Source organism: Ochotona curzoniae, unplaced genomic scaffold, assembly GCF_017591425.1.
Source record: "Ochotona curzoniae isolate NIBS_2020 unplaced genomic scaffold, NIBS_Ocur_1.0 scaffold_2453, whole genome shotgun sequence".
NCBI classification, from domain to species: Eukaryota; Metazoa; Chordata; class Mammalia; order Lagomorpha; family Ochotonidae; genus Ochotona; species Ochotona curzoniae.
Genome location: NW_024467094.1, coordinates 15,244,021 through 15,261,225, shown reverse-complemented (window position 1 = coordinate 15,261,225; position 17,205 = coordinate 15,244,021). Strand labels below are relative to the sequence as shown.

At 55.3% G+C, this 17,205-nt stretch overlaps 1 protein-coding gene across 1 annotated transcript in view; it reads right to left on the bottom strand.

The window, feature by feature from the left end:
- Window positions 1-16,401, bottom strand: part of RAB11FIP4 (RAB11 family interacting protein 4) — a 92,642-nt gene extending 76,241 nt beyond the window's left edge. Inside the window, exon 1 of the mRNA XM_041001048.1 lies at window positions 16,218-16,401. Within this exon, the coding sequence (XP_040856982.1) occupies window positions 16,218-16,376 (159 nt within the window). The 5' untranslated portion in view covers window positions 16,377-16,401. The remainder of the gene's footprint in view (window positions 1-16,217) is intronic.
- Window positions 16,402-17,205: the final 804 nt, after the last annotated feature.

The window sequence follows — 17,205 nt, the reverse complement described above, 5'->3', positions numbered from 1 at the left end:
AAGACGTGGGGTGGAGAGAAGGGGGCGCAGGGGAGGCAGGGAGGAATTGGTGGGGACCTTGTGGCCAGAGCCCAGGACTCATTTGCTCATCGTGCAACCTCCAGGGCAGAGGGACCAAAGGCAGAGTCCCTCCTCAGTTACCCAACACAGACCTCCTGGGTCTGGTGGCAGTGGGGGACCCTGGAATCAGCATTTTCAAAGCCCCCAACCTGGAGATTCCGATGATGTGACCCTGGGGTGGGGGTGGGGAAGCTGTTCACGGTAGGGGCTGTTCCTCACATACCCCCTCTGGGGTGGTTCCAGGGCAGCTGGTGGGGGGAGGTGCTGGGAATATTTCCAAGCTCAACAGGGAAAGCAGAGAGCACTGTGCCATCATCCCCCTCTCAGGTGGCAACCCCCAGCAGCCACAGCCTTCCAGGGGTGAGAAGCACTCCTGACAGCCCTTGTATGGGTGGAGGGTGCTTGTTTGCCCCTGCAAGGGCAGTGATGCCAATGACCAGGACCAGTGGCAACACTTGGGAGCAGTCACTCTGAACCAGCTGTTATTCCAAGAGTTTCACGTGGATGAACTCAGCTATGCCTCATAAGCCTGTGAAGTCGCTGCCATTGCTGACCCCTCTTAGAGACGAGGACACCAGAGAAACTGAAGACTCCCTAAGACACGACAGAGCCAGAGAGAGCGAGTGTCTGTTCTCTTCTGCTGATGTGACACCAAGTGAACCCTTCATCTGCAATGGCAGGTGAGCCTACAGTTCTCCTAAATCACGTGCATTGCTCACCACACATGCCACACAGCAGGTGCAGCAGCAGCGAGAACAGAACTGCACTGGGCCCTTTGGACTAGCATGCCTAGCTGCCAGGCCATGATCAGTGTAAGATGTCCTCTGAATGTCCCTGAAGCCACCGAGAGTCCACAGCAGCGACTACCCCCAGAGATGTGCTCAAGATTTCACCACCACTCTTGCTAATACAGGAGGGGGCATCACTGCCTTCCCATTTCACAGATGAGACTCTGAGAAGTAAAGGCCTGCCTGCAGTCACAGAGGGAGCTGGAAGGCTGGGCGTGCCAGCCCTCCTGAGGCCTGAGGTCCTCCTGCCTCCCCGGCCCCAACCTGCTGGCTCTGGGAAGCAGAGAGGTGCATACCCCACGCCTCACCTTCCTGCACAGGGCGATGGTCTCCCACACCCAGCACCGATCAGTTCTAGAAACACAATGATTTTCATCTCAGAAGGAAAAGTAATTGGAGTCATAAATATAAGAACAGAGGACAGAACAAAATGATTACTTTTGAAAAGGATGTGATAGCCTAGCAAAGGTGAAGGAGCCAGCCAGAAAATTACTAGAAATGATACATGAGTTCATGCCCATGGTGAGATAGGAGATAAATCAACAAAGGTCGGGGCACTCTGCTACGCCAGGGACGTGCAGCCACAACAGCAAGCATCAAGGGGCAAGAATCTCCTCCTCCATAGTAACAAAACACATTAAATATTAAACATTAATTTAGTCCTATTGTAAGGCATTAATTTTTGATGTTAATATTTTGTTCCTGTTGGGAGGATTAAATAGATACTGGAGATGGTAACCCTTTCCCGTTGAACAGATTAAACACAACAGCAATAAAGCCCCTGAAAAAAATGTGTTACATACGTTAAGATCTATAACGAAGAATATCAGAGAGTATTTTTAAGGACTTTTTTCCATATTCCCTTATTTTTTTTTATAATAAAACATTTACTTTTTTATCCCAAATTACATTTAATCAAAATGATAACTTGCTCTCTAATTTAAAATGTTTTAAGAAGAGTACATTTCACATTTTTCAAGACACACATGAAGAAGCATAGGCACTCTATTCCTGTTGCGGGCTGTGAGCAAGATCACTCCAGACATGTCTAAGTTATACTACAGGGGTCTTCATTAACCAAGCTTGGTGATAACAGCTCCTGGTAGAAATAGCAAATCAAAGGTCCTTATGGCAATCCAAGCAACTGTAACTCCAAGAGAAACAAACGATCATTACCCTGAAGTCCATCCATTAAGCTGAAGACCTGTGTCCCAGCTTCCCCAACACTGTAAATTAAGAGTATAATATAAGTATAAGCTAACAGACATGCAATGGTCAACCTGAAAGCACGTACAGAGCTGCAGACATTCACCTTTCCCTGGCTTCTCTGCCCACCTTCTACTGCTGCTAGGCCTCACCTCTCCTGGAACTCCTGATACTACACAAATCAGAAACACAAAGCATCTTAGCATTGCTGTCTTTACTGTCCCGCCCAAGCAGTGAAGAGGAGATGAGGAATACAGACACCCAGGGGCCATGCTCAGGGGACACCTGTCCTGGGACGGCCAAGAGTCAGAGTGCCAGAGCAATGGAAGCACAGGACCAAGAGAGCCATATTCCCTTATTCATCTGAAAGGCGAATGACAGGAAGGGACAGGAGGAGCTCTTCCACCCGCCGGTTCACTCCCCAGATAGCAGGCTGGGGGGCCAGGCCTAAGGCAGGAGCCTGGAACTCCACCCAGGTCTTCCCCATGGATGCAGGGCCCAGGTGCTCGGGAGAGCTTTGGCTACTTTCCCAGTGCATTATTTGGGAGCTGGATCAGAAGAGGAACAGCTGGGACTTGAACTGACATCCATAGGGGATGCCATGTCACAGGCGATAATTTAACCTACTGCATCACTCCCCTACCCGCACCCCCAGCCCTCTGCAATTATAGTTGTCTCAATTTTAAAATACATTACTCCAAGCAATAATTATTAAAATGCTATAGGAGCTGGTGCACTGGTATAACAGGCTAATCCTCTGCTTGTAGCGCTGGCAAGTCAAACGGGCACTGGTTCGCATTCCAGCTGTTCCACTTGCAATCCAGCTCCCTGCTATGACCTAGGAAAGCAGAGGAGAATGGCCCAAGTCCTTGGGCTCCTGCACCCTTGTGGGAAAGCTAGAAAAGAAGCTTCTGGCCTCTGGTTTCAGATCAGCTAAGCTCTGGCCATTGAGGCCATCTGGGAAGTGAATCAGCAAATGAAAGACTTCTCTCCTTCTCTATATATAAAACCTGCCTCTCAAATAAAAATAAATGTCTTTTAAGATGTTGTAATATTGATTCAGAGACACAATCTCTGAACATCAGAACAAATAGGGAAAAGAACTGGCTGTCACTCTAGCGCAGGGGATTGAGGGGAGCCAGCAGCCCAGCAGTGCTCAGGAAAGGGCGGAGTGGTGTGGGCATCGGCCCAGAGGTTAGGCATCTGCTGGAGACCCCTGTTTCACGGTGCCAGGTTCAAGTCTTGGCTCCTCTTCGAATTCCAGCTTCCTGCTAAGGTGCACCCCGGGGGTGGGGGCAGCAGACAATGACCCGAGCACCCAAGTTACGGCTGCCCCTGTGGGAGACCCAGCTGGAGCTCCAAGCACCTGGCTTGAGTCTGATTCACAAACAACTTTGAAATATTAACAGAACTGAATGATGAATGAGTCCCACGGTCAATTCCAGGGGATGGAAGCTCAGTGTTTTGCTCAGCCAGCGTAATGGCACAGAGGGTTGAGCTGCTGCTCGTCACACCAGCACCCCAGACCACAGCGCTGGATTGAGGCTTGCCGCTTCCACTCCAGCTCAGGAGCCTGGGAGGCAGCACTCGAAGGCTCACGCGCCTGCAGGACCCTGTCAGCCCTGTGGGACACTAGAAGGAGCTCCTGATTCCTGGCTTCGGTCTAATCCACCCCTGGCTGCTGCAACTGTTCTGGGAACGAACCAGTTGATATAAAAATCTCTCTCTCTCTTTGCCCTCTCCTTCTCTACCTTTCAAATAAATAAAAGAAAATCCTATAAAAAGCTTTTTAAAAAGCTACATGCATTTAGGAGTTGCAGAGTGCAAAAGAAAGGTGCGCTTCTTACTACTACAGAAATAGGAACACACAGAAGAAAGCTGTGCTGCCACTGAGACACTCAAATGTTGAAACAAACGCCAAAGTAAAGCCACAGAGCACAACAAAGTCAAAAGCAGCCTTGCTTCTGAATCAACTGACTTCAAATAGATCAATACAGAAATTTCCCTTGGTCAGTGGCTCAAAAAGAAGGATACAGCCATGCTTTGCAGAAATACCCACATTAAATGGAAATGAACAGTCTCATTGCCAATTAAAAATGAAAAATTAAACAATCCTGACATCCCATTACACACCTGTCCCACTAGCAGAAACAAATGCAGACGAACGCTGGCCTTGACCGGGAGGCTGTGAGGCTGGTGCAGCAAGCAAGGGTTGGAGAACAGAAGCTGCAGAGGGACTCAGAACAGGTGGCCGCAGTCTGCATGCCACCGCCTAGGCGAGACCCTGGACTCCACCCATGCAGTGGCTCCCGGTGGTTCTGAGGCGCTCACATGTGAGGTCAGTACCCCGGCTGGGAACAAGGCTCAGGGCACAGGCGGGATTACACATGGGGTCTGCGGGACCTGTCCCTCAGGCTCTCAGCACTAATCACGGCTCCAGACCCTCCCCCAAGTCTGTCTACCCTCTACAGGGCATCGATGGGGGCACACTCTGGCCCTGGGCACTGCAGAGGAGGCTGCTAGAAGGTCAGGCTGGGCAGCACAGAACACCGTGTACATGCTGGTGCCAAGGGTGACCCTGTGCCAATGATGTGGGCGAGGACAGGAGGTGCACGGGGCTCACATCCCCAGATCACGCCCATAGCTGGGTCAGGGCATGGATCGTTAAGGTTGGGACATCGGGACTGGTACTCCTCAGCTTTCTTTTCCTATAAAGTTGCTGCAGTTTCTACATCTCCAACACTATCTGCACATGACTTTATTTTTTTTCAAAATCAAGAGCAGCTGCCCCCAAAAATCTCCCTACAAAAAGGCGATTCTCGCTCTCAAGTTGCCAGGAGGGTAGATTTCAAACGTTCTCACCGAAGACAAATGAGAGGTTGCACATGAGCTGACAGCTTTGTGAACGAGTTTGACTTGCAGATTGCACATCCCCCTGCACCTCAGGGACGTGCAATCATTTGTCAATAAAAAATAAAATGCTTGGGGCGGGCATGATGGCTCAATGAGCTGATTCTCCACCTCCAAGCACTGGGATTCCATATGGGCACCATTTTGTGTTCTGGCTGCTCTACTTTCCATCCAGCTCCCTGCCTGTGGCCTGGGAAAGCAGAGGAGGACAGCCCAAAGCCTCGGGACCCTGCACCCATGTGGGAGACCTGGAAAAGCTCCTGGCTACAAATCAGCTTAGCTCCAGACATTGTGGCCATTTGAGGAGTGAATAGCAGACACAAGATCTTCCTCTCTGTCTCTCATTCTCTCTGTAAATCTGCCTTTCCAATAAAAATAAATAAATTTTTAATATTTACTTATTTATTGGAAAGTCAGATATACAGAGAGGAGAGACAGAGAGGAAGATCTTCCGTCCGATGATTCACTCCCCAAGTGAGCGCAACGGCCGATGCTATGCCGATCCAAAGCCAGGAGCCAGGAGCTTCTTCCAGGTCTCCCACACAGGTGCAGGGTCCCAAAGCTTTGGGCCATCCTCGACTGTTTTTCTAGGCCACAAGCAGGGAGCTGGATGGGAAGTGGAGCTGCCAGGATTAGAACGGGCGCCCATATGGGATCCCGGCGCGTTCAAGGCGAGGACTTTAGCAACTAGGCCATGCAGCCGGGCCCAATAAAATTTTCTTTAATGAAATGCTCATAAAGGACGTCTGTCCTACTGTGCCTCCCCAGGACTGGGGGCTCCCTCAGAGAGTTCCTGTCTTCTCCCTCTGTGTGTCCCCCTGCCCCACTGCCTGGGCAGGAGCTCAGGAAACGTTACAAAAGGCTGGGAATGAACAGCCCCCTTCCGAACCCTAGAATCCCTGGGGACAGCGACACCCACATGGGTGCGGGGTTAGGTGTTCAGTGCATGTTTGCTAACATCCCCACCTTACAGATGAGCAGATTGAGGAGGCACAGAGAAATCCAACAGCCCCTCACTGCAAGCGGTGAGTCTCCAGCCAGGCATGCCTGACACAGGGCCCTGGCTCCCAGCCGCTGGTCTAAAAGGAACATCAGAGCTGGCATGGGGTGGGGGAGGACAGGAACAAGAGCGAGCCAAGGCCAGTTGGAGCAAGAAAAACCTGTGGCATCAGCCTGGGAAGGGGAGGGGCTGGAAAGGTGACCCAGGTTCCAGGCTGTTCTGCAACACAGAACAATCAGCGCGTGCAGCGCTGGCCCCTCCCAGGACCTGTGACACAAGCACCTGCAGCTAACACATGTCACCGTCCGCTAGGAGGCGGAGTGGCTTCAGAAATCAAGGTGTAGGCCCCACCCTAACACCATGCCACTTGCTGCCACCTGCTGCCTTGCTCAGCAGCCATCAGCCAGGACACAGGACAGGGAAGGGCCAGCCTGAGGACCATGGAGGGCTCAGGGCAGTGCCTGCCCATCCTGCTCAACACAGACCTACTTCTGCTCCACCCTCTGACCCCTGACCCAGACCACCCAGGCCCAGAAAGCCAGATGAGCCTCTGATACGAGATTTCCCAATGTTGGATTTCTGAAACTCAGAAGGGGATCTTTTTCCCCTTTCCCTTCCTTCTGACGAACCTAAAACTACCAACAGTGAGCAGCTCAGGAGGCAGCTCTAGAACAAGACCTGGGTTCAAATCCCAGCTCCTCCTCTTACTGAGGGACGACGGCCCAGTCATTACCTCTCCGGCATCTCATAGTTGCTGGAGGGTGGAGTAAGATACAAAGGCAGCTAGCCAGCTCCATGCCATGCCAGCTCCTTCTGCCCATGGAAACCCACTAGTGGCCCCAGGAGAAGGTCCCGGCCATTGCATCAGGGAGTCCTGTGACCAGAGAATAGCAGGTGCACTCTGAAGCTCAGGGTAGCCAGGACACCTGCCCAGCTCACATAGCAGGTGGCCGTAAGAAAAGATGCTAATGTGAAGTATGCCAACACACACACACACGCGCGCGCGCACACACACGCACGCACACACACACGCGCACACACACACACACACACACGCACACACACACGCACGCACACACACACACACACACGCACACGAGGGTCTTCAGAGGGTGCGTAGGAAACTATGCGTGGGTTTCAAAGATGCTGGAGCAGGGCAGACTGCCAGGGGCAGGAGGGCAGAAGAGCCGTCGGTTTACCAGTTGAGGGCGGAGACGCCAAGCACTGCTAGCAGTCATGCCAGAAGCACAGCCCGGTAGTTTGTGCTGGCTCCAGCCAGTTTGCACCTGCACAGGGGGAGGCAAAAGCTGGGTCTTCAACTGAGGGGCTGCACAGGAGCGGTGGCACCCTGAAAGAAGTGGGCGAGACGGGGCTGCGCCCCTCAAGGCAAGAAGCCCTATGTGAGCCTGGCAGGGGTGTGGCGGCTAAGTCGCAGCCGAGCTGGCTTCCTTGCACCGCCCGCATGTAAAGTGCTCCGTGGTGGACAGCGACGTCTGAGATCCCAGGGAGCAGGCAATGGAGAGGGAGAGCGACGGGTCAGCTGGGAGGAACCGAGCAAGGGTGCCTCCTTCTGCCACTTCTGGCTCCACATGCGCCCCTGGCGGGCGTCCCAGGTGGAACTCCTGCTCCTCCCTGCTCTGCCCTCCCTGCAGCCTAGCTCCACATCTGTCTCACTGTCCACTTCCCATCAGCTCTGTTTTGAACACCCTGCCCCTTCTGCACTGCCACTCCCTTTGCCAGGCAGCACCCCGTGTCACTGTGCTCCCGTTTGAGTCCCTTCGGCTCCTGACTCCAGCTTCCTGCTAATGTGTACCCCAGGAGGCAACAGTGAGGTTCAGGTCCTTGGATCCCTGGATGAAGCTCTTGGCTCCCAGCTGGCCCAACCCCAGCTGCTGCAGGCATTTAAGAGTGAATTAGCAGGGCCCGGCGCGGTGGCGCAAGTGGTTAAGTCCTCGCCTTGCACGCCCAGGATCCCATATGAGTACCAGTTCTAATCCCGGCAGCCCCGCTTCCCTTCCAGCTCCCTGCCTGTGGCCCGGGAGAGCAGTGGAGGACAGCCCAAAGCTTTGGGACCCTGCACCCGCGTGGGAGACCCGGAAGAGTCTCCTGGCTTCGGATGCATAGCATGGGCCGTTGCGCTCACTTAGGGAGTGAATCATCGGACGGAAGATCTTCCTCTCTGTCTCTCCTCTCTGTATATCTGCCTTTCCAATAAAAAAATAATAAAAATAAATCTTTAAAAAAAAAAGAGTGAATTAGCAGAAGGAAAATCTGTCTGTCTCTCTGCCTCTCCAATACTTCAAATAATTGCTTTTCAAAAAGATTGATCTGGGCCCGACACAGTAGCCTAGTGGCTAAAGTCCTCGCCTTCAACATGCTGAGATCCCATATGAGCGGTGGTTCTAATCCCGACAGCTCTGCTTCCCTTCCAGCTCCCTGCTTGTGGCCTGGGAAAGCAGTCAAGGACAGCCCAAACCTTTGGGACCCTGCTCCTGTGTGGGAGACCTGGAAAAGACTCCTGGCTCCTGGCTTCAGATCAGCTCAGCTCCAGCCATTGTGGTCACTTGGGGAGTGAATCAACTGATGGAGGATCTTCCTCTCTCCCTTCTCCTCTCTTGTATATCTGACTTTGCGATAAAAATAAATCTTTTTTTTTTTAAGTGGTATGTCTGAAAGACAGAGAGAGCACACACACTTCTTTCTGCTTATTTTTTCCCTAAGTGCATACAGCAGCCAGGGCCTTCGCGGGTACACTTGCAGGAAGCTGGCTCAGAAGTACAGCCAGTCTCCAACAGTAACAGGAGGCGGGGAGGGGTCACAGGCAGCGGCTTAACCAACAGCAGCACAATGCCTGCCCCTCAAAGTGAAGCTAAAATAGAATAAAGGATTCAAGATCTCCCTCCGTGACGTTGGCTGGGGCGACGAATGCACACGCACTGCACGCCAGTGGCCTTGCCCTCTGCGCCGGCGCAGACCTGCCGCCAGTCCCTGCCAGCTGTCAAGCTCTCTTCTGCATCTGCTTGCGGACCCCAGCACACACTGCACGGCTGAGGCAGGACCCTCTCCCGCTACAACCCTCACACCAACAGAGCCAGGCGCGGTGTCCCCGCCTGGAGGGGCTGTATTCCTGCCTCTGGTGCCTGCCAGGAGCACTGGCCCCCGATCCACACCCGTTTCCCTGGACGACCTGCCCAGCACTGGCTTTCTCCACCCCTTGGACCCTTAGGATCCTGTCCGCACCCCGGGGAGCAGGCAGGACTCATCTACCTGGCCCGGGCCTTCTCTTCCGCCCACCCATCCTTCCTCCTGGGAGTCTGGTTATCTCTCCCATACCCTCTGTACCTCCACCAGCTGGGCAGGGACAATGAGGGTCCCCTACCAAGCTCCCCACCCCCAGTGCTATCCTGCCTCCCTCGTGGGAGCCCCTGTCTGTCAGTGAGGTTTTGCCCTGGCGATTCAGGAGTCTGACAGGGGGCCGAGACCTGGCGGGCTCTCCTGACCAGCCCATCCTCATCCCTCCTTGTCCCCAATGGATTGCAGGTCTCTCTGGGGTCACCCCTGTCCTGCCCCCCGCCGTCATCCCGTTGCCCCTTTCCTGCCAGGACCTAACCCCGTTCTCTTCTTTTGCCAGCTTTGCCCCTTGTCACTGTGGTCCCGTTAGAATAGGGTCCATAGAGGGCTGTTCTCAAAAGAGCTCCCCAAATCTGCCACCCAGTTGGGAGCGCCCGTGGTTGTGCAGGCCTTTAGGGTCCCTGTGCCACTGCTCCAGCCTCTCTTCCTCTCTCATCACGGTCTCCAGAGGGTCCCCCACTAACCCATCCAGGATTTTGAAACACACACATGCCCTGGGCTGCCTAGGTCTTCCCACTGCCCCCAGGGAACAGTCCCCACCATCCCTGCTGGCCTTTCCTCTAGCCACAGATGTGGGGGACACAGGCGTCTCCCCTAACACCCATGCTCACAAGTCGAACCCAGCTTCAGTTCTACATTGTTCTGGTCCTGCATGCCCACATAGAGGCACTGACCCCAGCCCCCTGTTTGGGTCCCCCTCGCAAGCTGCTCCACCCTGACCTCGGCCTTCCTTCCTCAGGGGAACTGCAAGGCTGGGAATGACTGTCCCTCAGCGAGGTTTAGCCACAAGATTTAGTCCACCAGAGCAGCCACCCCTGTGCCACTCCAGATATCCAGGCTCAGCCTAAGCGGCACAGGCATTCCCCTTGCTGCGCCCAGCAGTCTCAGGGAGCCCAGTCAGGATCGTGGCCACACCTCTCTGCACGTGAACCAGGAGGCCCACGCGCCCAGCTGCATCCAGCTGCAAGGAAGGGGGATGCGACAGGCTGCTCTCCGGGTCACTGGTGCTCAGGCATCTCCCCAGCACGTAGAGGGGGCCAGAGGACCGGGCCCGGGGAAGGGGTGCTGCGCCAATGGGCGGCACGCACCACCTTGGCTGCTTTAGTTCTGATTTTTCTGGCAAGGATGAGCTCCAAACTGAAAGGCTCCAATTTCCAGGAACACACCAGCCCAGAGCAACTTCTTAAAGATGCATGCATGTGTTCAGAAAACGACAACCACTGGAGCAGCAATGTCTGACACTGCACTGCACCAGGTATGGGGCACGGAAGCAGCTCCACAATAACCCTGGTGCTGGGGACTGTGACCACCCCATTCTGTGGATGAATAAATCAAGGCCTAGCGAGGATCGGGAGAAGAAAGCCAGACAGCTGACGGGAACTGAGCTGTCACTTCTATTTGTCACAGTTGTTTTGGTTTTTTGTTTGCTTTTAAGATTTATCTATTTTTATTGGAAAGTCAGATATACATAGAGGAGGAGAGACAGAAAGATCTTCTGTCCAGTGATTCACTCCCCAAGTGAACACAACGGCCGGAGCTGCGCTGATCCAAAACTTCTTTCAGGTTTCCCATACTGGTTCAGGGCCCCAAGGCTTTGGGCTGTCCTCCACTGCTTTCTCAGGTTCCAAGCAGGAAGTTGGCTGGGAAGTGGGGCTGCTGGGATTAGAACTGGTACTCATATGGGATCCCAGGTGTGCAAGGCAAGAATGTTAGCTGCTAGGCTACCACGCCAGGCCCATTGTCACTGTTTTGTTCCACTGCATTCTAAGAGCAGATGTTCAAGGTTAGGACAATGCATCCCTCTCCCAGTCTCTGTTTCCCTTAAAGGGGATGTCTCTATCAAATCCTGCTGTCTCCTTTTTTTTTTTTTTTCAATAATTAGGGGAATATCACAGACCAAACTAACATGCTGAGGGCACGTCCCACGGGCTCTGGAGAGTGGGATTACACGACAGGTTTGCTCTGGTGTTTGTGTTCACGAACACAAAGTTCATGAGCCATGATTTGATGGAAAACCTGGCACGGTCTCAAAGGGTTTTTTGCGTCAAAGGAATGCATCTTTTAGTGCAATTCTCCATGAACCTTCTGAAGTCCCACCACGGAGAACGTTAGCCCCCCACTCACACCTTCTGGTTTTTCCTAGTGTCATCTTGTGCCAGCGTCCTACCTGGGACACCACGTACTGCTTAGCTTGTCTCCTTGGGCTCCCCTAGGCTGGGACAGTCCGTGCCTTTACTCCTCTGAGGTGAGCTTGAGGACTTTGTGGAGGACTAACCAAGCATCGTGTGGGATGCATGGGGGGAGCTTAGGCGGGACAGTGCTGTGGCATGGTGCGTTTAGCCACTACCCGTGATGCCAGCATCCCATGTGGGTGCCAGCTGGAGTTCCAGCTACTCTACTTCCGATCCAGCTCCTTGCTAGCGCACCTGAGAAAGCAGCACAAGATGGCCAAAATAACTGGGCCTCTGCCACCCACCTGGGAGACCTGGAAGAGGCTCTCAGCTCCTGGCTCTGGCCTGGCCCAGCCCAGCCATCAGGGGAGTGATCCAGCAGATGGGAAATCTTTCTTCCTGACCCCCTGTGTAACACTGTCTTTCAAATAAATAACACCTTTTTTTTTAAAAGTTATTTATTTTTATTGGAAAGACAGACTTACAGAGAGAAGCAGAGACAAGAGAGAAAGATCTGCTATATGCTGGTTCACTGGCCAAGTTGCTGCAACAGCCAGAGCTGAGCCGATCTGAAGCCAGGAGCCTGGAACTTCCTCCCGGTCTCCCACACAGGTGCAGGGCCCCAAGGCTTTAGGCCATCCTCTGCTTTCCCAGGCCACAAGCAGGGAACTGGATGGGGAGTGGAACATACAGGACATGAATCAGTGCCCATATGGGATCCCAGCATTTGCGAGGAGAGGATTTAGCCACGAAGCTATCTTGTCAGGCCCAAATAAATAACGCTTAAAAAAAAAAAAAAAAAAGACTAGTCTATGTTGACAGGTTTGGGAAGAAGATGCCGGGTGAAGTCCACGTTCACTTGAGTCACCAGTGCTGATGCTGACAGTGCCAGCCTCCTGAGACACGACGGGTTCTCACCACGGTCAGGCCCCTTCCCCGCTGCCCATACTGTGTCGTTAGAGGGGATGCACACCTCCTGAGGGGCTGGCGACTGGAGCTTCTCCTCCTGGTCACCGGAACCATCCACATACACTATTTACATTTTCCCTCATGGCAGATTGTCCTGTATTTCCTCCGTCCTCAACTCTTCATTGACTTAAGCACACACTGATTCAAAACTATGGTCTCAGGGGGTATTTATAGCATGCTCTACCACCCAGCATATGTCGGATTTTGCAAAGCATTTGGTCCCCGTGTCCTTGGTGTTTTGGGAATAGCTGCTACAATGTGACACTAAACCCCATATCTAATAAACGATGTTGCCCTCTTCCCCCACCCTGCCTGCAGTATTCATGGGCTGAAAAACCTACGTCCTGCTCTTTTAGCAAACAAAACAGGGACAGCAGGGGGCCCTGCCGAGGGGTAGCCACACGCCTGTGTTGGAAGCCACACTCCTGGGAATTTGGCTTGCAGTTCAGGGACACAGACCCGCCCCTGCAAGCGCCTCAGGGCCCTGTCCGTGGTCCTGCCCTGCCTTCCCGTCCAGGAGTCAGCCGGAGTCAGCTGCAGCCTCTCCAGCCCCAGGCCAGGCTGTATCTAGAGGTGACAGAGGGAGTTCCTTCCATTCTCTCTCAGAGCTGATCCACTGGCGTGACATGAACAAGGTGAAATTTAATAGGCATGAGTCAGGTAATGTAGGCTGAGATTCAAGAAACCATTGACACACAGGCCTGATCTCAACAGGGCAAGATTTCTAAAACAAGCAATTGTGTTAGGATCAGTGAGTCCGGAGGGCCCGGCAGCCAGCCACGCCACACTTTCCCAAAGAGCAGCATGGTTTAAAACACAACAGTGCAAGTGGACGTTTTGAGGTCAGATGGGGGAAATCTGCAAAAGGTCTGCATATTAAATCAGATGAAAATGTACTGAAGCAGAAAAATAATGATCATTTCCTGGAACAGAAATTAGGTTACAAAACAGTATGCACGGCATGAGCTCATTTTATGCAGGAAATCTACACAGAGGCAGAGGCATAGAAGCAGCTCCGGAAGGATCTGCCCAGAGTGTCACAACGGACTCCCTGGAAGAGGGGAAGCGTGTTACCTCTTGTCCAGCTCACGACTCTCCCATGGTATGCATAGCCTGCTCCTGTAATTATGTAAGACAGAAGTGTCTCAAGCAGACCTGGGGTGGGGGACTCATGACCAGAAGCCCCCTTGAAAGTGCAGGCCCACCCACAGTCCCGTGTGTGGGAGACGCACCAGGTGGGCTCTGAAAGACCCTGCAGTCCCTGACACGGAGAACGCAGGGAGAAAGCACATAAAACCTTCTAAGCCCTGTGGATTCCCGTGCAGGGGGCACACCCAGAGAGCGCCTCCATCCCTCCACGCCCTGGGGTGTCACACCTGTAGAAGAGGTGCCCAGAGTGTGCCTGGAATCCACTGGGCCCCCAAGGTGGTGCTCTACAGCCCCGGGCCCTGAGAACGCACCAACGGTGCCTTGAAAACTACCACGCCTGGCAACACCACGCCTGCAGGCTCCAATCTCTACAGGAAAGCATCTGACGGCCCCTCAACACACGGGTCCATTTGCCCCACCAGAATACACCAACGCAATGGGAAAAACCACCAGAAAGAGTTGTGCTCCAGATGAAAGAGCCAGCACCCCACCAAACAAGGGCCAAAAGCCATTATCAATATCGACGATACGAGATGAAGACATGGACGTGTTACCAGCAAAGGAATTGATGAAAATAATTAAAAAAAAAAAAAAAAAAAAAAAAGTAAAACTAGAAAGTGCAGGCCCAGTCTGAGCCACCTGTGGGCACCTGTCACATGGTAGGGCTGCGAAGGTCGTGGGGGGGGGGGATGTCGCATGTGGCTGGCACCAAAAGTGAGCAAACAGCAGATTCAGGCTGGTACGGAGGCAATCAGGAGGGAAGACGGGCAGGAGTGGGTGGGAAGGCGTGAAGGGGCAGGAATGTGGTTTTCACATGCTGAAAGGCTGCCACATGGAAGGGAGACCCATGCACGGCCTTGTGCACAAGTGTGGCGACTAACATGGCTTACAGGTCCAGCTCCAGAGTGTGGGAGGGAGAAGGTTCTTGCTGCAGGGCAGCCCACCTTGGGAGAAGAAGGGCAAGCTTGAGGGGACACCGGCTGAGGCTGGCAGCCTTCTCCCCAGTGCTGGGGCTCTGGGGTTCTGGACCTGCAAGGCTCAGCTTGAGCTGGGCAGCTTTCAGCTCCACTCCACCCGCAGCTCACGTCCTGCTGGGAAGGGGCTGTTCGTCTGCCACAGAGGGTCTTGGCTCACCCTTGTAGAAGGACAAGAGTCTTGGTGGGGTAGGGACAGCCCTGGGCAAGACCCTGCAGAGAGGAGCGCGGGCTCCAAGCAGGCAGCTGCGGCCTCCTGGGATGGGGACCTGCATTGCTGCACCTGACACCTGCCCCACCCTCTTCGACTAGGTCCCCACACATGCCCAGGTACCCACAGAGAGGGGCTGGTCTGTCACCTCCCACCTGACAGGTAGTGGGGGAGCCACAGGTCTACCTGGCTATCGCCAGCTTTTCTCACACCAGGCCTGGGATGAGCACAGTGGCACAGCAGGCTAAGCCACCACTCGGGACAGCTGCATCCCATCTGGAGTGCTCTTTTGAGTGAGCACTTGCCTGCTTTGTTTCTGATCTGGCTTCTCGCTAAGGCACCTGGGAAGTAGTTGAGGATGGCCAATGCCTACTTGGACCCCTGCCACCTACATGGAGTTTTGGGATTCTGGCTTCAGTCTGTCCAGGTCCTGGATGTTGTAAACATTTGGGGAGTGAGCCAGAGGATGGACAGTCTCCTTCTGCCTTTCAAGTGATGACATTTTTTTTTTAAAGTGACAGGTCTGGACCCATCTGTCCTGGGATGAGGGTCTCCTGGGATGACCTCCAGCTTGAGGTCGAAGGACCCAGGCTCCCCTGGCAGGGCCCGAGGTCTCAGGTGGCCTTGAAAGCTGACCATATCAGAGTGGACAGTACCCTTCCTGCCCTCCCCAAAGACACGGTCACCGGGCCCAGTGCTAATGAGGCCTTTGCCGAGGTTACTCTGTCCACCCACGGGCAATCTGGTCGCTGTCATCGGTGCACACCAGTCCTGCTTTCCCGTAAACAAATGGCCTCACTGCAAGAAAACATTGCTCAGCACCATCTCGGAGTTTGGCTCTGACAGGCCTGCGGCAGCCACCACCGCCAATTACCAGCCAGGCCTGCCCGTCCGAGCTTGCCCGGGAGGCGAGCAAGCACCTGGCTCAGAATCCAGGCGGGTTGCAAGTGGATATCTCCCCCTCTGGGCTCTACGCAGGGCGGGCGCAGCAAGGCTGGGGGCCAAGGCTGGTCCCTCTGCCCCTGGGCTAGGCCCAGCGGCGCACGCAGACACTGCGGCTGGGTCGGCCGCCCGCAGCGCGGGGTGGGGACCTGCGGCCAGATCCCGGCAGCCGCTTCCCGGTCAGACACCAACTGCGTCTGCACACCGCTCGCACAAACCCGCACGGCCGGGGGGGAGGGCAGGCTGAGCAGGAGGCCACCTGGGCGTGACTCGTGGCCGTGCGGGTTGTAGCCGGAGTCCGAGCCGGGCGTGAGGCAGCCCGGCCTCCAGGCGCTCAGCTCGGGCGGAGAGAAAGGTCGGCACCCGCTGGGTCTCCCCGCCACAAGAAATTCAGGGGGACCGTGGAGTTTGGGGAGCAGCCGGGGGGGAGGGGAGAGGACGCGGGGAAGGCAGCCCGAGGCCCGAGCGGGGCCGCCGCCTCCTTACCTCTTCGCCTTGGCCGAAGCGCAGGCCGAGCGCCGCCACGCGCTCCACGCGCAGGAAGCCGTCGGGGTCGCGGCCGCACACCTCGAACACCTCGCGCAGGCGGCGCACGGAGCGCAGCAGAGCCGCGGGGGCGCCCGCCCAGCCCGCGCCGCCCGCCATCCGCGCCGGCCCCGCAGTCAGCCCGAGCCCCGCGCCGCGCGCCGCCGCCGCCCGCCCCGCGCCAGCGCCATGGCCGTGGCCATCGCCGCGCGCCCGCCCGTGCGGCGCGCAGCCTCCCAGCCGTGGCAGCCGCGGCCGCGCCGCTCCCGGCGGGGGCAGGGGAGGGGGCGGGGAGCGGCGGGCACGCTGCAGACAAAAGGAGCCGCGCGTCTTCCCTGCGTGGGGCCACCCTCGCCGGGCGGGGGGAGGGGCGCGCTGCGAACGGTCGCCTCCTGCCCGGACTCAGTTTCCCCAAGAGGCTTCCTCCGCTTGGAAAGCCGCCGAGGGTGGGCGCACCGCCGCCGCCCGCCCCCCTGGGCGAGGCAAGTGCCCGGTGGTCAGAGAGGCTGGGACCCGGGAAGCCGCCGGCGCCCTCCGTCCTGCGGCCGACCCCCCTGCTGGCTTCTCGCGCCCCTTGCTGGCCCTCAGCGGCCCCAGGAAGCCCCCAGGTGCCTGCTGCTCTCGTCCTGATGGCTAAGGCTTTATTTCCTAGGCAACGGAGACCCAAAGAGGATGGTCCACCCACCTTAGAAACACGCAGCTCGGGAGAGGCGGGGCCGGATTCGTACCCCGGTTTGGGTGGAGCTCAGCCCTCTGTTCCCGCGTCTGTGGCTGCGCGCTGCGGGGCTGCCACGGCTTCCAGAGCCCTGGTCTTGCAGGCTTAAGGGCCTGTAGGTGTTTTGCTTTTTTTTTTTTTTTTTTTAATTGTTAGTCCCTGTTGATCTTCAGTTCTGTCTTGGGAGAACTTGGTTGGACTGAAGCTCCTCGGCTCCCTGCCCTAACGGAGTGG